This window comes from Ziziphus jujuba, chromosome 4 (genome assembly GCF_031755915.1).
Source record: "Ziziphus jujuba cultivar Dongzao chromosome 4, ASM3175591v1".
Classification (NCBI taxonomy): Eukaryota; Viridiplantae; Streptophyta; class Magnoliopsida; order Rosales; family Rhamnaceae; genus Ziziphus; species Ziziphus jujuba.
Window position 1 is genome coordinate 7,392,343 of NC_083382.1, and position 22,282 is coordinate 7,414,624.

Consider the following 22,282-nt stretch of genomic DNA (forward strand, 5'->3'; position numbering starts at 1 on the left):
ATTTTCCATCTTTTACAAATTATTCAAACTTAAAAATGTTTTAGTTTTCTAGATGACATAGATTCCACAAACCTTATGAATTATCAAACTGAAAGTAGAAAGAATATGCCAACGCTTATTAATCTGTTCACTGAATCAGTCTACATTAGCAAAAAAGATGCTATAAATAGACAAAGTTGACAAGTCCAATGAACTAGAAGTTTATTAATTATATTAACTATATATATATGACATCATATATATAAATATATATATATATATATATATGCATCTAGTCATGGACGAACTACATTGAGCCTCCTAATTTTTTTTTAAAAAATATCTATATACATCATATAAAATTAAACATAATATTTACTATATAGCTCCCAAAATTGTATCACTTTCCTTTTAAACTTATCACTTTAAAGTTAATTTGTTATCAATTAATTTTTTTTTCCTTGATTAAGTTTATAAATTTTTAAATATCTAATATGAGTTATTTTTAGTTATTTTATTTATAAGTTTTGCCTTACTGGTAATAAATTTTTATATATCACATGTTATCTTTTTAAACTAATATAATTAATCTAAAGTTTTTATATGTCTCAAGAAAAATTGAAACCAATTCTCCCATCATGATAATATTCTATGAGGTGCGGTTACAAAAAATAAAAACAAATAATAATCCATTTTTCATATTCAATGACATTTTTTCTTTCTAATTGTTTATAAATAAGGATATCAGATATGATATGTTTTTGTTTAGTTTATATTTTAAAGCTTCTATAATTTGATGTATAGATCAATATAATTATTTAACAAATAATAAAGAAATATTGATCTATACATCAAATTATATAAAAAAAAATAATAAAAAAATATTTTTAAATTTGGGTATATATCAGAAAAAAATTAACTTTAATTTAATTATATAGATTTTTGATATTTGAAACAATAAAAAAGTTAAAGATTTGAAACAAAAAAATTATATGTAAATTTTGGCCCCCCATATCCATAATCCTGGTTCCATTCTTGCATATATATAATTCTTTTATGATCAGAATTGTCTATGCATGCGAATTAAAAAAAAAAAACAACGATTTATCATCTTTTCTCTCATATAGATAGGAAAAAGATGATAATATTCTTTGTCTGCATGTGGACAGTTCAAAGTATAGAAGATTCAAAATATAAAATTATCCTATATATAAATATATATATATATATATATATATCAGAACCTTTATTGTTTGTCATCTTTTCTCTCATATAAACAGGAAAAAAATAATAATATCTCTTGGCTACATTAGTACGGTTCAAAATATAGAATTATCCTATATATTTTATATATAAATATATATATATATATATATGTATATATAAATAAAAGAGTGTCCCAAGCGCTGTAATTACAACAAGATGTGAAGACCTATTAAATTTTTTGATGAATCAGCTTCCTTTTTTTTTTTGGTTTTTTTTTTTTTTAGAATCAATGAATCAGTCTATACGCACGCGGTTGAATTATTCAGAATAAAAAAGTCCGAGCTATGCTAGCAAGACTTGCTCCGCAGTCGACGTCCATAAAGTACGTTCTGTTACTCATGTATGTTTGTACTTTGTACTTTCCTTATTCTTTCTTCCTTTTTCACACCATAACTTCAACAACAATCTTAATCGATAATATTTTTTCAATTAAAATATTTTATCTATATATTTTTTAATAATACAATAATTATTTAATTACTATTTTAAATATAATATTTAGTTACAATTATACATATTTAAAAAAATTGTTAATTCAAAAAATTATGCAATTAAAACAAAAATATATGATTATTGTAATATTTTAATTATCTTTTATTATTATAATATATATATATATATATATTGGTTACAGAGAGGCTAAAACCCGTATATTATTGAGAGATTGAAGTGTCAATTCTTTGATTCTAATAATACAAATTTTTTTTTTTATTTCTCAATTTACGTCGGTTAACTAGTTCCTAACAAAACGGCTTTACCTAACAAAACGGCTTTATTTGTTTTGTTTTTCGTTTTTTGCTTGAAGTAGTATGTTTAATTTTTTATATATAAAATTTGTAATCGATTTATTTGATGGCCAGATCTTATTTAACAAAAGCCAAATCATATTTTTTCCTAAAAATTTTTTTGGAGAAAATAAAAAACATATATATATATATATATTTTATTTAACTCTACTTAGGTTACGTAGTATTTTAGTTACTTCAACTATGATATAACAATGATATAACAATTGCATTCTCGGTGTATGTTTGTATCTTCCAAAATAAAAATTAGAAACAAGTTAACACTCCTTTATAGAGAATAGGTCGAGATTTGAGAAGGATGACTTATTGTGTGGCCTCTTGCGCCTTTCATTTATTGTTTTTCACCCTTTTTTTTTTTTTTTTTTGGGTAATAGTTTTTAAGAATGGTAATTTGTTCACCATTCCTCGATCTCCATGGGGAACGGACCCTAATGGGGCGAGGAATCCCTTATTAAACAGGGAACTGAGACAAGGACAAGGCAAAAACCCCATAATTGGGTCAAGATCGGGATGGGGATGGTGATCATATTCGTTGTCCCATACTCACCTCGTTTATATATATATTATTAATAAAATATATTTTATATTTTTGTATACTTAAATATCATTATATTAGTAATTGTGTGTAGTTTTGATGAATATATATATATATATATATAAAATATTTTTAAAAATATTTAAACTATATTTTTTTATTAACTTTTTTTAAATAATGAGGAAACGGGGAATTCCCGCCTTATCCATTTTCCTCGCTGAGGAATCGCCATCCTGGGGGTATTTTTCCAAGGTGGGTATGGGGATATTTTTAGCGGGGGGGTAGGGTACAGGGGAGGCCATCTCAGCCCTGACTCACATCCTTAATAGTTGTGGGTTGTTTACAGCAAAAAGCTTTGGACAAGGCACCATGAATATTACAATCTAAACCTTATTATTAGATGTTCTTGGATGATATGAGTGTTACGAGGATAATCAATTTGTTGTTGCATTTATATATGGATTATTCTATATTGTATTTGTAAATATTAGCAATTAGGTATTTTGAAATTTGAAAACAATCTCGGGAAAAAAGATTTTGTTGGCCATTACTTAAAGTAAAGTAAGAGAAATTAGCAAGGTTTATGATAGGCTTTAAAAAGGCCATGCTAGAGGAAGTAGGATTTGTTAGGTTTTTTGCTGAATGAAGTAGGATTCGTTAGTAATTTACGACATGGCATGCCTTTTCTCCTCACTAACAACCTCTGACTTCTCTTTCCAAGGCAATACCTTTGATTTTTTTGCTTTTATATATATATATATATGTGTGTGTGTGTGTGTGTGTGTGTGTGTGTGTCCAAGTGAGGATTACACTTTGAGTGGTAGAGATTGAACTCCTTACTTAGCTTAATGATTTATTTTGTGAAATTTGTTCTTAAGATGGCTATATATAATATACCACCATTGAGAATGCGAATCAAAATTCCAAATCCATAGGAAATACAAAGAGCATATATGATCTAATTGAAGTGGGCTACTTTACCTATAACCTATTGATTTTAGGTTGGAATCTCATTTAGATCTTAGCAGGTGGGCTTGGGTAGAGAATGGGTTGATTGCACTCTTATCAAGTGGTATCAAAGCCAAAAAATATTGTTGGGTAGATGCAAACCAATGAATCGAATGGTAATGAACCACCTGGTGGATCACGATGGAAGAATCATCCATATAGAAGAAGCCATGCTATGAAACTTTTGGTGATGCAATGAGATGTTATAGCTGCAATAGGAGACCTTTTAACAGGATGGAGATGAAACCAAGCCACAATAAGAGATGCAGTGAGGTGCCACAATTGTAGTATGGAGACTTGAGGGTTTAGGCAGAAAGTAGGCTGATTGCACTTTTATCAAGTGGAATCAGAGCCAAAAAAAATTGTCGAGTGGATGCGGACGGATGAATCAAATGATGATAAGCCCTTTGGTGGACCATAATGGAAGAACCCTCCACATGGAGGAGGCCATGCTATGAAATTGTTGGTTATGCAGTAGAGTATCATAGCCACAGTAGGAGACCTTTTGACAAGATGGGGACAAAATTATAGCCGTAGTAAAAGATGCGATAAGGTGCAGTGAGGTGCCATAGTCATAGTAGGGAGACTTAAGCCCACACCATGAAACTCTTGGTGATTCAAGGAAGTGCCATAGTTGCAGTAGGAAATCTTTTGACAAGATGGGAACGAAACTATAGCAACAATAGGCGAGATGGTGAGGTGCGGACATGCCATAACCATAGTAAGGAGACCTTTTAACACAATGGGACGAACTATAGCCGCAAAAGAACTCTTAATGGGATGAGAAAGTTGAAGTGTAAAGTTGAGGGAGTGTACCAAAATGGACAAAGGATTGGACATGTGGTGGGCTTGAGCAGAGAGTGGACTGGTTGCACTCTTATCGGCAACAAAATGATAAAATTTTGTGTCGACATAGTGGGGTGATAGGGACCTACCTCCATGTAGCCTCTACATGGAGGATCTGTGCCATGAAACTTCTAGTGATACGGTAGTGAGGTGCCATAGTCATGGTAGGAAATCTTGATGAGATAGGGACGAAAGACATTGTCAAGTTGAGGGGGTACTAAAGTGGAAAAAGGGGACTAGATATGTTGTCCTCGGTTCGATAGGGTGATTGTTGGAAACACAAACCAAAGTTACAGAGTGATTATCGGGAATGTAAACCAAAGTCTCATTTCGAAAGAAAATACAAATATTATATACCATATAATTCAAGTAGGCTATTCCACTCATATTCATTTAATTTTGGATTGGAACCTCATTTGGATCTGGACAAACTTGGGTAGGTGGAAGCGTGCCAGTTGCATTCTTCTTGATCACATAATGAAGGCTTTTATTATTATTATTATTAGAATTTTCTTTTATCTTATTCCAAGTGTTGAAAAAATCTAGTAAAAAAAAAAAGAAAAGAAAGTTTAAACTTTGGCACACATTTCTCTCTTTAAAAAATGCATGATAAGGTACCCATTTGTCTCTTTATGACAGTTTAGTAGCAAGTGACGGCATCTTATGTCAGGATCCGTCTAAGATCCCTCACCAGAACTCTAGACAAACCCTAATTCCAGGGAAACCCTACCAGACCCTTCAATAAAAAATCTGGCAAAACCTCCATTTAGGGTTGGACTTACCATAAATTTTCTGCACTGAAAACACACTTCTATATATACTACCTTATTCCTCCCACCTTATTACAATTTAATTCCACAAATTTGTAGCACTTCAAATGAATAATAGAAAATCAGTGCATAATTAATAAATAAATGTGCAAGACAGTATACAGAGCTTTACCAAAATATAGTTAAATATGAAGTTTAATACAACAAAAGATAAAATGAATAATACAAGGTAGGGAGCAAAAGAAAGGAAAGCTTCTTGGACTTTCAGCAACGAACAAAGACGTCGAACTCGCCTTCGGATGATCAACGCCTACTACTTTAGATCTAGGGGAACGGAATTTAAAAACATGAGATGCTAATCATCTCAGTGAGTGACCCTAATTATGACACGATAATAATAATAATAATAATAATAATATAACGATAAAATAAACTTGATTAATTAATAATAAATAATCAAATAAATAATAAGTAGTTGAAATATTACTTTCTCTCAAAACCCTCACAGTTCACTCAGTTGGAAAAATTTTCCTTTTAAAATATTTTTATAAAATCCAATAATTGTACCCCAAAAATCAAGGAATAATTAATTAAATAAGTTATAAATAAAATACATTAAATTAAAGATCTAGAATGTATAATAAGAAACAACAATAATTTTAATAACAATTATTAAATTGTACACAAAGTGTCATAAATAAAATAAGCAAAATCATAATAAATTTACACTAAAAATAATCAAGGAAATATTAAATTAAATGGAATGCAATAATTTAGAATGCTCATAAATACAAATATTAATTTAGAAGTCAATATATATATTTAAAATATTTTAAAAATCCAATAATTAAATTTAGAATAAGACATCACTAGATAAAATAAATAAAATCATGAATAAACTTGTATTAAAGAAATTTGGCATAAAACAAAAATAAACTCAATATATAAATTATAAATTTTATTATTTAAATCATTGAAATAATCAAAGAAACATTGTAATAGGTTTTAAATCTCAATTTAAAATAAATAAAAGAATACAATAAAATTCATGTTAAAATTTTGAAATTTAAATAAATAATAGCAACATGGTAAAATAAAATTCTAAAACATCAGTTTAAAATAATTGATAAAAACATGAATAAATACATTTTAGAAAATATTAGTTTGAAATAAGCAATAAAACAAAATTAAATACGTTTAATTTTAAATATGATTTTAAAGCATCTTGGTTTGAAATTCGTATCGAGAAAATAACTTGATGCACCACACTATATACCAGTGATGCCTTATGATACCCAGTGTCCTGAGTACCATCTGACGGGAGGTTAAAAAGAGAAACTTGCATACGGTCGCTTCGGCATCCTAACAGTATCGCCGCTTAAACCGTCATCTCGACCATGGACGGGGCAACTTATGTGCACCATATAGAACTTGCCTACCCTAGGTCCGATGGCAACTTACAGGAGACATTATAACTTGTGCGCTCATCCACACATACAGTACAGAACACCAATAATATATGAGTGCATCTAAAACAAATAACTATATTATTTTAAAAATAACAATTTTTCCAAAACTCATCATGAGAATTATATCACTTTTCAAATTCACATTCCCACAATTTTTTTTAATATCATCAGCATAAATCTATGATAATATATAATTTTTTTCCATATTATAAAATCCACCAGATAATATTTCAAGTGCAAAAATATATATTTTGAAAGCACCATAACTTAAACCAATATTTTTCTTGAAATCTTTAAAATCAAATCATGCCAAAAATAATATTAAAACCACATGAAATTCATATATTCTTAAAATAATGTAAACGCATTTGTTATGCACTATAAAATCAACATCAAACTCAACAATAATTAATTAAAAACCTTAAACCATAATTCTTTTAAAATCCCAAATACATTTTTGGCAACAACACATATATTAAAACCATCATAAATCAGTATTGTAAACTTAAATGGAAATTTCTTCAAATATTAAGCATATATTAAAATTCACATGAAAGCATTTCTAATTACACAATATTCCAACAATAAAATTTAACAATTATTAACAAAATTTCATATCCATAAAATTTTTGAAATCAAAATATTTCTTGATGCACAAATAATTATAATTCATTCAATTTTGGCATCAAAATTCCAAATATAAATTTATTAAATATTCAACACATAAAACATATTCTTCAAATAACCAATTAACACAATATATATATATTTTTTAACATCCCAAAATAATTTTGAAGGTGGATCACTTACCTCAAGCACGCAATTATACCAAGATCCTCCATAGGATCAATTCCACAATTCACACGTGCTCCTAAAGCATCAACAATATACAAACAGATTAAAATGATATTTTTAATCGAATAAATTATACACAGTTATCTAGAGGATTTAACACAAACGTTAACCAAAATTCACAAATAAGGTGCCTATAGAAAGCCAATAAGATGAGGAACACATTTCTAACCTCCATTGACCACAAACCCGTCGGTGGTGGCCGAAATTTGACCGGGAAGCTTCGGTTGAGCTCCTCCTTCGCCTATCACACAATCCACTTCAAAATTGAACAAATTGAGGCCATTTTTGAGATTAGAGGACCTAAAATAGGGGGGATAGAGTATAAATTTGGGTTGGGTACGTCCGAAAATGGCAAAATCGTCGAAAATGGAATTTGTGCTGCCACTGGCTTTACCCTCCAATCTGCGCACATCACCGGTCGGCCAGCCACCAAACTTTGCAGCCGAGCTCCCCGGCGACTGGGCTTCGACGGTGGCCGGCGCATGTAGCCTTCTGGCGGTTGGAAATGGAGAAACCGAGGTGGGGCTGAGAGGGAGGAGGAGAGAAGGAAGAAGAAGAAAGAAAAAGCCCCTGGGGCATTTCCCCACGTGGGGGAGAAAAAAACAAAAGAAAAAGAAAAAAAAAAGAAAATAATAAATATAGAGAAAAAAATATTAAAATAATAATATAATATAAAATAATGTAGTATTTAATCATGGCTGACATGTGGCATTTTTTTTTCCTGACACATGACATATTTCATAATGTTACACGTGGCGCAAACTGTTCATACATTTAAAAATAATATAGTATTTGAAAAACTTTGCAGGTCCATAACTTTTCACCGAAATGTCCAAATCAAACGTGTCACTAGTCTATGGACTCGTATCAATGAATACTTCACAACCGTACATGAATCAAAGCTCATTTCTACAACAGTAAAAAGTCAACTCGGCACCCTTGGACAATTTGGACCTCAACTTGTTTTGCCCATAACTTTCAAACTGTAACTCCATTTTCATTGTGCTACTAGTCTACGAAATCGGGTTGATGCATACTTCGCGACGATGTCTCGGTCAACCTAGAATTCTTGCTGAATCAAAAAGTCAAAGTTGACCCTTCTCAGTCAACAATGGTCAAACCCGATCAACTTGATCAACATTGGTCAACTTGAGAAATTTCCAGCATATTTCGGGACGGGGTGTTACATCTTACCTAAGATATCATTTAGTGTAATCCCATATCAGCTGTATTCTTTTCAATAATTTATAATATTCATAACATTATTATGACGAAATAATACATGTAAATTCTAGATAAAAAAAAGTGCTACATATTCAATTATAAATGAATTTAAAAAAGAGTTACATATTCAATTATGAATGGATTATGATGCCATTTCATTTATATAAAAGGTAACATAAAAAAGTTTTCTCTAATGGTAAAACCAAAAGAGCAGATTTGAGGTTTTCTTATAAACAAGTTTTTATAAGTGATATATAGAGTTTGACAGAAAGTATTTTATATTATTGATGTGAAATAGTTACATATATATACATATTCTACATCGGTTGTAACAAAAGAGATAAATAAATTCTACTTAATAGATATACATACAAATGATAAGTTATACAAAACAAAAGTGAGATATGAGTGCACAACTACATTATTCTGTTATGCCCCTACAAGTTTTGAGTTAGTTAATGACACAAAGCTTGGACTTGAAAAACTGAAATTGCTATTGGCCAAGAGATTTTGTGAGGACAGCAGCAGTTTGGTCATTATTTGGACATGAGATACATGAAGAGAACCATCAGCCACCTTTTCTCTAAAAAAGTGAAAATCAATACATACATGCTTCATCTTGAAATGGAGCTTAGGATTTGTAGACATGTATGTTGCACCTAGGTTGTAACAGTAGATGACGGTGAAGATGTGAAAGATACATGAAGCTTTTGAAAAAGAGAAGTGAGCCAACTGATTTCAGAAGTGGTATGAGCCACTATCCAATATTCAGCTTCAGTGGAAGACCTGGAGATAGATAGTTGTTTGCGAGAGGACTATGAGATTAAATTGCAACCTAAAAAGACAACATAACTTGTTGTAGAGGAGCAATATTCATTATTGCCAGCCCAATCGGCATTCAAGGAAGAATACAAAAGTAATGGAGACTTGCGGTGAAAGGATAGACCAAATGAAACTGTACCTTTGAGATAGCGTAGAAGGCGTTTGACAGCAACCCAATGGTGAGCAGTTGGACAATGCATGTACTGGGACAACTTGTTCGCCGTGAAGGAAATATTAGGTCTTGTGAATGTTAAACATTGGAGACTATTAACCACTTGATGGTAAAATGTAGCAGATTGTAGAGGAGTACCATCTGAAGTAGAAGAGGAAGACGAGATGGACATAGGAGTATCCATGGCATTGGATTATGCCATATGAGTTCTATCTAAGAGATCTTTGAGGTGGTGCTGCTGAGTGAGAAATAAATCAGTCAGTGTAAATAAAGCCTCAATGTCCAAAAAATATTTCAGTATTCCAAGATCCTTCATGGAAAAACGATTGAAAAGGGAGGCAATAAACTTAGCTAAAAAAACATTATCATTGCCGGTGAGAACCAAATCATCCACATAGACCAGCAAGTATAGCAATATGTGGCACTTTGCAAAAATAAATAGAGAGGAATCAAATCAAGAGAGTAAATTCATATTGAACCATAAAGTTTGAATTAAGGCCATAGATGGCCTTGTTGAGTCTACAAATGTAAGAGGGGGACGATGCATCTATGAAGCCAGGAGGTTGAGTCATGAAAACTTATTCGTGAAGAGTACCATGAAAAAAAGCATTGTTGACATCCATTTGTCTGATGGCCAGTTATTTGATAAACCAAGGCAGAGAGCAATATGAATGGTTGTAGGGTTGACAACAGGATTGAAGGTATCGTAATAGTCAATACCAGGACGTTGATGAAAACCTTTGGCTATGTCGAGTTTTATACCATTCGATTGTACCAATTTTGGTTCCAGGTATGATTAGCAAGCCGAGCTTTGTATTCATCATGCGTGGCTTGGCGCCATGCTAGGGACTGAAGTGCTTGGCTAATTGCTTTTAGTTCTTCAATTGAAAAAGAGTTGGAGGCCGAGTAAGAGTCAGACAAAATTTTTGGTCTGAAAATGTTGTTGAGGGCTCGAATTCGCATATGATGGGTGCTTCTTGGAGAAAAGATAGTGTTTGGAGGATGTAAGGTCGGCACCGAAGAAAAAGGCTTTGGAACAGATGGAGTGCTTCTATTGGAACCAGTTGTATTAATATGGCGTACATGGTCAAGATCCCACATTGGCACCGAGGAAGAGAAAGAAGGGTGGGATGCACATGTTGATCAAATATGTGACCAGGAAAGAGATTTGGGGGAGACAGATTTGGTGGAGGGAGTAGAATAAGGTATAGATGAATTACTATTGGATGAGAACAAAGGAATATAAAAACGAGTAGAAGTCATAAGGAGTGAAGATATGTCAGGTTTATCATCAGAGGACTATCTGGTAGTAGAGTTAAAGTGGGATAAGGAAAAATAAACTTCTCAAAATGAACATGCCATGACTTCTATATAGTATCTGAAATAAGATCATAGCATAAAAATCCACTCTGAGACCTTAATGGGCGAAGGTTTATACAAGGCCTGGAAAGTGGATTCAATTTATGTTTTGTATAGGGCTTAAGGCATGGGTAGCAGAGATAGTTAATACTTTTCAAGGACATATAATTGAGAATTTTTTTTTTAATAAGATTTCATATGGAGACTGGTTATTCAATGTAGGTGTTATGAGCCTGTTAATTAAATAAGTGTTAGTGAAGAAGGCATTGGTTTAGAATTTTGAAAGAAGGCCAGCACAAGCTAGTAATGATAAACCAGTCACGAATGTGTCTATGTCGGCACTCAGCATAACCATTTTGCTGAGGAATGTAAGGCATGGAGAAAAAGTAGGTATAAAAAAGTAAGTTATACCATTGTTTTGAAAGAAGAATTTTAAAGCAGTGAATTCTCCTCCATTTTCAGAGTAAACGGAAATTATTGGAAGTTGAAAATATTTTTGACAAGATTTTTAAAATTAATAAAAGTGGAAGAAACATCTAACTTTTGTTTAATTGGATAGAACCAGGTGAATTTTAAAAGATGATCCACAAAAATAACATAATAAGCAAATCCATCATGTGACATAACAGATGTAGGACCCCAAACATAAGAATATATTAATTGTGGAGGTTGAATAGTAGAAAAATAGGAATTTCAAAAAGCAATTTGATGTGATTTATTACAACGGCAAGGATTGCAATTAAATTTTATTCTAGAAGACACTGGAAGTGAAAAACGAGAAACAAGTTGAAGAAGAATCTGATTAGAAGGTGACCAAGCCTGTGATGCCAATCATGAAGATTAGTTCAGACATTAGAGTAAACTTAAGGAAGTGGAAAAGAAGAGGGACGAGGAACCGGCCATTCATATGTTCCACTTTTAATTGGTCCTTGTAGAAGCATTGCCCTCATCCGTAGATCCTTCACAAGAAAACAAATGGATAAGAATTCAATGGAAGTATTATTTTATTGACAAAATTTAAAGACAGAAGAGATTTTGTTTTATATGTGGGACACATAAGACTTCAGTTAAAGGAAAAAATGAGAAGGAGTTGATAAAGTAGTGATACCAGTGTGCGTGATAGGAAGAGTTTTACCATTTCCAACAACTATCTCATCTAGGCCATCATATTCAGAGTGAAGGGTCAGATTTTGAAAATCAGATGCAAGGTGGTGTGAAGCACCAAAATCAACAAGCCATGAGGAACTTGTCGATTGAGGAGTTGGAGGAGGACCAAGAACAGAGTTTGTATGATAGTCTTGAGGCAGAGGTTTTCATGGGAAGGATGCTTGCTGCTGAGAAGTATATGTCCATTGTTGGTGTAACAGTGGGCAGAAACGAGCAGAGTAGCCTTGAACCAAGCATAGTTGACAATGACTCTTGTAGGAATTGGAGGGACCAGTGAGTCGAGTTGTACCCTATTCAGCAGAAGTTGAAATAGAGAAGGAGGATCGGCCATTGATATTGCCACCTAAAGAGAGTTGACGTGAACTATTGGCTTGAATGAGTGTGGCTAGCTACAAAAATTGGATTGTCGTTGTGCAGCAAGGGCAATGAATGGCGAATCATTAGATTGCATCTCAGTCTGTTTCTTCTAGCTAGCATGTTCTAAAAGTTTATCATACAATTCTTCATAAGAGACAGCATAATTGCAAGATCGAAAAGCTACTGAGATGGCTTCATATTCAGGAGAGAGACCACTAATTATAAAGAGCTAGATCATCATCACTCATTGGGTGATCAATGAGTGTGAGTTCATCAACTGCATTTTTAACATCATTCAAGTATTCATGAATAGAACGAGACCCTTGAGGTCGGATAAGACATTCTCAAAGTCGTAGTAGCCTTGGATGAGTTGGTTTAGCAAAAGTGAGTGATAATTTTTGCCAAGCATCACGGGATGTTTCAACATAAGAGATAAATTTGTATACATCTTTTGACAAAGAAGCAGGTATGGCATTCAGAATGAGAGAATTTTGTCTTACCCAGAATGTGTAGTCTGGGTTAGGTGACTTGTCATGATCCATAGGCACGGGACAAGTAAAGGTGCCATCTATAAAGCCATACAAATCATAGCCTATGAGTAGTGCATCAAATTGTATTTTCCAGAGGAAGTAAGTTGTTTTCGTAAGTGTCAAGGGAGCTTGAGTGGCAACGTTAATGACTACAAGAGTCTTGTTTGCAAAGGTAGCTTCATTGGTTACCTGAAGGCCACGAATAGATGAATGAACAGAAGAAGAAGCCATGTTAAAAAAAAAAGGAGATAAATACATTCTATATAAGTGATATAGAGAGTTTAATACAAAGTATATTATATTATTGATGTGAAATAGTTACACGTCTGTAACAAAAGAGATAAATACATCCTATTTAACAAATATGCATACAAAGGATAAGTCATACCAAAAGAAGTGAGATATGAGTGCACAACTACATTATTCTATTAATCTTTCTGTGATTTTTAATCTTTCTACAACCCATTAATTTAAATAAATATTTAGCGATTAAGTTATGGTATGGAGGCTTTTTTAAGTTTTGTTTAGACGATAGGCTGCTTTTAGTTTATTTATCAAAAAAGGCTGTTTTTAGTTTGACTGATGAATGTTTTCACAAGAGCTACAAATGCTGCATTCATTCAAATTGGAACTTCTGTGTTATAATGTCGTTCCGAGTGGCCCTGTCCGATTTGTTTCTTAAAAGGGAATGACATTATAAATCATTTTTCTGTCACACCATGCATTATTGAACTTGAAAATTTAATTTGGACAATATATTTTTATTAATTTTAAAAGTAAATTTTTGAAAAAAGAAAAAATATTTGTCCATGTTTCTCACTTTATCAATTTTAATCTAAAAAATTTCAATTTAAATAAAAAAAATTCATCCATGATTAATTATTTTTAGTAATTTTTCTCTGGAGTGTTAATTTTAGTAAAGATTTTTTTTTGATTAAATAAAAAATACTTAAAAATCATCCATTTCACAATTTCTTAAACTAAAAATGGAAAGGCTAGTAATTATATAAACTTTTATTTTATTTATTTTTAAATTCTCAGCTTTTATTATTATTATTGTTATTATTATTATTTAATTTTTATTATCTTATTGTACAACTCCTCTGAATCAGAAGGAACAAGATGAATGTAAGGAATTCTCGAATCTCTCCGATCTGAAACGGAAAATTTCCCCCAAAAAATTCCCTAAAACCCTTCTTCTCTAACCCACCAACAATGGCGAACGTATCGGTCGCCGCCGAATGGCAGCTCCTCTACAACCGGTACTACCGTAAGCCGGAGCTGTACCGAATGAGATGGAAGCACATCGACCTCAGTCGCAACAAGGTGGCTTGCGCTCCCTTCGGTGGTCCAATCGCGATCATCCGCGACGATTCCAAGATCGTCCAGCTCCACTCCGAATCCGCACTCCGCAAGCTCCGCATTTTCAACTCCGCCGGAGTCCAGCTCTCCGAGACCGTTTGGAAAAACCCCGGCGGCCGGCTCATCGGCATGTCCTGGACCGACGATCAAACCCTAGCCTGTATAGTCCAAGACGGCACCGTTTACCGCTACAACATCCACGCCGAGCCTCTCGAGCCCAACATCTCCATGGGCAAAGAGTGCTTCGAGCAGAACGTCGTCGACTGCGTTTTCTGGGGGAACGGCGTCGTTTGCATCACCGAGTCGAATCAGCTGTTCTGCATCCCCGATTTCAAGAACCCTAAACCCTGCAAGCTTGCTGACCCGGGCATTGAGGAATTGCCGTTTTGTATGGCGGTGATCGAGCCTCAGTACACCATGTCCGGCAATGTAGAGGTGCTTCTTGGTGTTGGGGAGGCCTTTGTGGTGGCTGTGGAGGAGGATGGTGTGCAGCAATTGGGTGCTGAGGTTCTTCGCGGTCCCTTGCAGAAGATGGCCGTGTCTCGGGACGGTCAGTGGCTGGCTTCGTTCACGCATGACGGCCGTCTGTTGGTTATGACCTCCGATTTGCAGAAAGTGATTATGGAGCAAGAATGCGAGGTCTGTTTTCGGGTTATTGCAATCGCTTTTGTTGAATTCACAATGTGCTTTTATCGCTAATTTTATGTTTGCTGTAATGCAATTGAGCTAAATTACATTGTTCTATTCAATGCACGAATTTTAATCTTATGCCAAATGCAAATTTGTTACACAAATCCATAGAATTCAACTTTCATGGCTATCCATATCTTTACCGTTTGGTTTTTATTCCATTTCCCCTTGTAGTATTAGTATTAGAGTGGCATGTAATGTCTTACCTTTAATTTAATTTCTTCATCAGTCGGCGCTTCCTCCAGAGCAGCTATCATGGTGTGGGATGGACACAGTGTTGCTGTATTGGGATGATATGCTGTTGATGATGGGGCCTAGAGGAGATCCGGTTCGCTACCTTTATGATGAACCCATAATCCTTATTCCCGAGTGTGATGGAGTCAGGATATTGTCTAATTCAAGCATGGAGTTTCTGCAACGGGTTCCTGATTCCACAGAGTCCATCTTTAAGATTGGAAGCACATCACCTGCAGCTTTACTGTATGATGCCTTGGACCATTTTGACAGACGTAGTGCGAAGGTTGGTGCCTCTTTTTTTTTTTTTTTTTTTTTTTTTTTTTTTTTTAATTTTTATGCTAAAAGAAATATTTTCCATTAGTTCATTATGGCACACTAAAATGCAACAGCTTTTGGGGCTTGATTGGTTCTAATTGTTCAGTCACAGAGATTATCTTTATATTTCAATTTTCAAGTCACCAATATATATATATATATATATATACACACAACAAACCATGGTTCATATTCCTGTTTTTAGTTGTATGCCTAATGACCTCCATTACTCTTTCACCAACGAATGAACATTATAAATTTGTCCTTGTTAGGAAGTTTGTCAAGTTGGGCCATTTTGTGTTTACTTTTTCTTCTAGCTGTTTTATACAAGTAAATCATGGAAAATACCCGTATCATGGGAACTTATTAACATGAATTGTTTTAGTTAAACATAAGTTAAACAGGCTGTTAGGAAGATCGTGCATGCATTTGATCTAAACTTCTACCTTTTTGTTAATAGTTTATATTTCTTTCTGTTTCTTTTGAAATAAGAACTATACAGAAAAGGAAAACTGAGATGCCAAAATGATCTTGGGTGGTTTCTTATAGTTGATTTCTTGAGTAAATACTAATTTCTTGTTCTTTACCAGGCAGATGAGAATTTGAGATTGATACGGTCGTCCTTGCCTGAGGCTGTTGAATCATGTATTGATGCTGCAGGTCATGAGTTCGATGTTTTACGTCAACGAACACTGCTAAGAGCTGCGAGCTATGGCCAAGCTTTTTGCAGGTTAGTCTGGTTTTGCATCATAGAAATAGCTGAGCGTAGCATATCAGAAACCATGCATTACAACAAATTAGAAATGTTACTCGAGTTTTCTTGCAGTTAATATTGACATCATCTGTTGTTTTAACTTGTTTTGCCTACTATTCTGTGATTCTGTGATTATATCCACATATCCAACTCCTGCATTGCTTTTAGCATTCAAATTGTTCAAAAGAGCAAACATTTTTTCTGATTTGTGCTCTCGGTAATGATATCCAGTTGGCTTTGGCAGCAATTTTCAACGTGATCGTATTCAAGAGATGTGTAAAATTCTTCGGGTCTTAAATGCTGTTCGCAGCCATGAGATTGGCATCTCTCTTAGTATACAACAATATAAGGTTTCAAGTTTACTGTTCTATCTTGTTCATCCATTGCTCAATCCTTTTCCCTGGAATTATACTGAACAACTTGTTATCTTCAGCTTCTTACACCATCTGTTCTGGTTGGTCGTTTGATTAATGCCCATCAACACCTTCTTGCATTACGAATATCAGAGTACCTTGGGATGAATCAAGTAAGTCATTTGTTTTTTTACCAGTTTGTAGATCATCAATATATTCCTTTACCTGATGTCCAAAAAATATATATTTATTTGCCTTTATATCTTTCACTTTCTATTGGAATTCCTCAATAGTCTATTTTCTAATCTTCATTCAAGATTAATGACTGAACCTTGGTTGAATCTTTGAAGAGTTCTTGCACCATAATTAGTGAAAAAAAGAAATTAAATTTTATGGGGCAGTGTTTGAAAAAAAAAAAAAATGATAACTCAGTTCAAGATATTAACATGACTGTTTTCATAAGCTAGGATATGAGAAATTACAAGAGAGATGCTGATTGAAAATATATATTGGATTAACAATTGTAAAATGTTTGATGCTTTTTTATGTACTAAGTTTGAAATCCTAGCAATAGCTTTGCTTTGAAAGTCTGAAAACCATTATTGATATCTGCAACAAGCATATATGAAGAAAGCACATTTGTGGTGGTGTAAATATGAGAAAGCACAAACACAAGTTATTGGTCTTACATCAATCATAAATTACCAGCTCCCATTTGAAGCATTAATGGGGACAGTGCAATTATCTCATATTTGTAAAATTAGCAAAAGGTGGAGGTGCTGGATTCTTGGGCTTCACATTAGTTTATGATATTAGCATTGTAATCCTTGTTCTGTCCCCAAATTTAGGCCTCCTAATTCTTCTCGATTAATCTCTATGGTTTTTAAATACTTGGATGCTATATTTTGTATGTTGCAAGGGAAGTATGTGTCTGTATGTCCACAGTGTAACAATAGATATATCTCTGTACTTCTGAAAGATGGACCATGAGACACCTTGTCCTCTAGCTTCTCATTATTAACTAAATGCTAGTTTTTTACTAGCCTCAGTTCTCAATATATTTTCTACCTTCCATACGGGAATTACGACCCACTATTTATGTGTTTTCTTTTCTCTTATGGGCTTATAGGAGGTGGTGATAATGCACTGGTCTTGTTCAAAAATAACAGCTTCATTGGCAATTCCTGATGCCATTCTTCTTGAAATCTTACTTGATAAGGTATTGGTTATAATTGCTGTTACTTTCGTACTGTTATACCCATTTTATTTCAAGGAACACACAGTCTTATGTGGTCTTTTGATTTCAGTTGAAATTATGCAAAGGGATATCATATGCAGCAGTTGCTGCTCATGCTGACAAAAATGGCCGCCGGAAGTTAGCTGCAATGCTTGTTGAACATGAACCACGTTCCTCCAAACAGGTATATTGTGTTTTTTTTTTTTTTTTTTTTTTTTTTCTGTTTTTTGGTTTATATATATATATATGTATATTCTTTTGTCCTCTTTTAGCATAAAGAATAGTTATGCTGCGGAAGGACTCTTTTTTTTTTTTTTTTTTTTTTTTTGGCGGCATTTTTTGCCTGTCATCAACTAAAGTCTGGCACGTTTCCAATCAGAAGAACAAATATGAAAGGTCTTCTGATAAAAAAAATGCTGCTATTAGCATTTACAAAATTCTGTTTGCATACTGACTATATCTATAACTATTTCACTTCAGGTCCCTCTTTTGTTGAGCATAGGAGAAGAGGATACAGCTTTGATGAAGGCAACTGAAAGTGGTGATACTGACCTTGTCTATCTTGTTTTATTTCATATCTGGCAAAAGGTAATGCTTCCAGTAAGACTCCAAAAAGTTGCTTCTATTTGTTTATTTTATTACTACATATTGAATCATATAATATAATTTGCGAACCATTATGACTTACAAATATATTTATCTGTTACATGGTCATTCTTCTGTTGATGCAGAGGCAACCATTGGAATTTTTTGGAATGATACAGCCAAGAAACCTGGCACGGGATTTGTTTGTAGCTTATGCAAGGTATACAGTATTGTCTGATTTAATGAAATTTTATCATTTTCTTCATTGTTATATAATCATTTTTGAGTACGTTTATTTGCAAGAGTAGATATTCCTTATAGTTGTGGTGCTTTGTTGTAATTGTACTCTTCAATTTGCTTGAGGCATTTGCCTTTTGAACCTAGGTTTTTGTATTGGAAATCAGACCTCTAGGTGTATAACGGGGCACATGGGTTGTTTCTAAGTCTGGGTCTGTTCCTAGGCCCAAATGTTTGCCTTTGTCATGTATTCAAATCCTGGTAACCACCATCTTGTGATTTATTGTTCTCCACGTGTAAGCTCCATTATTTGACAGACTTACACATTTGGAGTGTTAATTCTATGTCCTGTTGACTTGATATACATAGCTGGGCACACTTCAGGTTAGGCTTTTGGAGATTTATGGTTTTTAATGAGTATTGTTCTGTTTTGTTTCAGGTGCTATAAGCACGAATTCTTGAAGGACTATTTCCTATCAAATGGACAACTTCAAGTAGGTTTGAATTGTATTTGGATTTATATGTTATGTATGACATATCTGCAATTCCAAGAAAGGTTTTTATTAGAGTAGGAAACTAGTCTGTTTGTCATATGTTGCACTATCTGTTTGTTAGGGAAGGTGTTATAAATAATGCTTAATGTATTGGATTGGAGTCACAGCTCCCGATATTTGAAGGAACAACATATCCATTATGATAAGTGAAACATATTACTTTTTCTTGGAATAGACAAATATCTGTACTTTTTTACTCATGATATTATGGTTTCATTTTATTTCTAAATTGGGGAAATGGTTTTTAAATTATTACTATTATTTTTTGTATTTTACATGGTTAATTGAGTTGCTGCTCTATGTAGGAAGTGTTATATATAAGACTTCAAAATTTCAAATGAATGCCTAATCGGTTTCCTGATCTTTTGTGGAAAGTTGGTTTCAATATTAAGTTTATTTGGTTTTGTAGGAGGTGGCTTTTCTTTTATGGAAGGAATCATGGGAGCTTGGAAAAAATCCAATGGCAAGTAAAGGATCTCCACTCCATGGTCCACGCATAAAACTGATTGAAAAAGCGCAAAACCTTTTCTCAGAAACTAAGGAACACACCTTTGAGTCAAAGGCTGCTGAGGAGCATGCTAAACTGTTAAGGTTAGATATAAAGCAATTTTTTGGTTATTAACCAGTAGTCAATTCAACTTGCAACATCAACAACATTGATACTTCCTGTATAAAGCTTATTGACAGAGCAGATGTAGTGGATTACATAGTTATGTTACAATATGCGGATGATCATGGTTTACACTTTACAGTTTGAACTTTAGAGATGCTAAATAATAGTTTCTTTTGTTCTACAAGAAAAAGAAAAGTTTAGATATTTACAAATCTCTACATAGTTGATGTAAGAGCTCATGAAATAACATTCCCTTCGTTTTTATTTGTTTATTTGTTTTCTTATTTTTTTATTTTTTCCCCCTCAACAACAGAATACAGCATGAATTAGAAGTGACCACAAAGCAAGCCATTTTTGTTGATTCAAGTATCAGTGATACGATTCGGACTTGTATTGTCTTGGGAAATCATCGAGCTGCAATGAAAGTGAAAACGGAATTCAAGGTTTGTAAAATTACACACATGCCGCCAAGCCAGTGGGAGGGGGAGTGAGAGGGTAGAGTGCCATGGGAAGGGGGCAAAGGCTCCACTTATTGAAATCGTATTCACTGGGCCACAGAAGATGTGCCAAATGTCATCTTCTGTGATTGTTTGTTGACTCTCATTTGTTTTATCACTTTCAGCTGCAATTTCATCTTTATTTCTGTGTTCTGATTTTCTCTCAGGTTTCTGAGAAGAGATGGTATTGGCTTAAAGTTTTTGCTTTGGCTACAATCAGAGATTGGGATGCTCTGGAAAAGTTTTCAAAGGAGAAGAGGCCACCAATTGGTAATGTTTCTCCTGTCTCAGAAATCAAGATGGAATATTAATTATGTTAAGTGTGTTTTCTTCAATTGCAAGTGATTTTTGCTACCTACTTCTGTTTAATTATGAGTTTTGTCTAATAGATTTGCCATGCAACAAGTTTTCAGTAAATTGCAGTGAAATGTCTGCAACATATGGGCTTATATAGAAAATGTCTGTAGCTTCAAATTGAATGAAACACGTCTCATGGATAATCAAAGTCACTTTGTCACTTCAATTTTTTAAGATATTGTGGGAAAACGCATTGTTTGATGTTATTATGCTTGATACATGCACAGTTTTACCAAATATAAAGAGTTATGTTTAGATATTTATTTATATATATATACTTTTCTTTTTTTTTTCTTTTTTTGGCCTTGAATTGGAACCTTATAAGTTGGATACTATGATCTTGGACACCAAATAGGTTATCGGCCATTTGTGGAAGCATGCATTGATGCTGATGAAAAAGGGGAAGCTCTAAAATACATCCCTAAACTTGCAGATCCTCGAGAGAGAGCAGAGGTAATCTAAACCTTTCTGACAGATAGTGAAATACATTATATGCACCTCACATCTGGCATGAATGAAACAAGTTCTTGGTGCTGGTAGAGATAAATTTCGTAATCTTATTTACCCTGTGTGGTGAGAATTGTTGGGATTCTGTTCTTTCTATTTCTTGATTTGTGCCAATCATATGTTTTGGCGTGGAATATATTTTTATTGGGGGTTGTTATTTGCTCAAACTTCAACAAGTAACGTTGTACTGAATCTTGCGAATTGATTCTCTCCCTATGTCTGTTTCAAAGGATGGACATATATGTGTGCATTTGTGTAATCTTGTTGATTCACCAATGTCTTTGGAGTTCTATTTAGTGACTATCCATTAATTAATCAGCCTTCTGAATAATATTTGCAATATGTTTAATGCGACCTTTAATTTTGGACAGTCCTATGCTCGGATTGGCATGGTCAAGGAAGCTGCTGATGCTGCTTCTCAGGCTAAAGATGGTGAATTGCTGGGTCGACTAAAATTAACCTTTTCACAAAATGCTGCAGCTTCATCAATCTTTGACACTCTTCGAGATCGACTATCGTTTCAAGGAGTATCGTAGTCACGCCTATGTTTTTATTTATTATCAGTCTCCTTTCTACTTTGCCTGTATGCATGGTGTGCATATTCTTCTCCATATGTTGTATATTACAGGATGAATGTAAACACACGTGTTTCAGAGGAATTTTTGTGTGCATATTTGATACTCAATGACTGGCTATCAGTTCTTTGCAGCCCATGACTGATTAGTTTGTTGCTAATGTTTCATATATATATATATATATATTTTTTTTTTTTTTTTGTGTTTCTTTAATGTTTATGTTATTCTTGTATTCCATATTTCT

General features: G+C 33.5%; 1 protein-coding gene across 1 annotated transcript; it reads left to right on the forward strand.

Annotated features, from left to right (window-relative positions):
• Positions 1 to 14,246: 14,246 nt before the first annotated feature.
• LOC107416134 (protein VACUOLELESS1) lies at positions 14,247 to 22,232 on the forward strand. Its single transcript, XM_016024593.4, has 15 exons — positions 14,247 to 15,166; positions 15,447 to 15,737; positions 16,360 to 16,499; positions 16,768 to 16,873; positions 16,957 to 17,049; positions 18,006 to 18,095; positions 18,184 to 18,297; positions 18,594 to 18,701; positions 18,845 to 18,918; positions 19,375 to 19,429; positions 19,899 to 20,080; positions 20,416 to 20,545; positions 20,767 to 20,869; positions 21,312 to 21,409; positions 21,835 to 22,232. The coding sequence occupies exons 1-15, from the start codon at positions 14,381 to 14,383 to the stop codon at positions 21,997 to 21,999; spliced, it is 2,535 nt and encodes an 844-aa protein (XP_015880079.3). The 5' UTR covers positions 14,247 to 14,380; the 3' UTR covers positions 22,000 to 22,232.
• Positions 22,233 to 22,282: the final 50 nt, after the last annotated feature.

What these genes read in the sequence shown, in the direction of transcription:
- LOC107416134 (XM_016024593.4), top strand. Translation starts at nt 14,381, where the DNA reads ATGGCGAACGTATCGGTCGCCGCCGAATGGCAGCTCCTCTACAACCGG. An exon ending in TTAGTATACAACAATATAAG is followed by an intron (nt 16,874 to 16,956) that starts GTTTCAAGTTTA and finishes TGTTATCTTCAG; the next exon opens with CTTCTTACACCATCTGTTCT. An exon ending in TATCAAATGGACAACTTCAA is followed by an intron (nt 19,430 to 19,898) that starts GTAGGTTTGAAT and finishes TTGGTTTTGTAG; the next exon opens with GAGGTGGCTTTTCTTTTATG.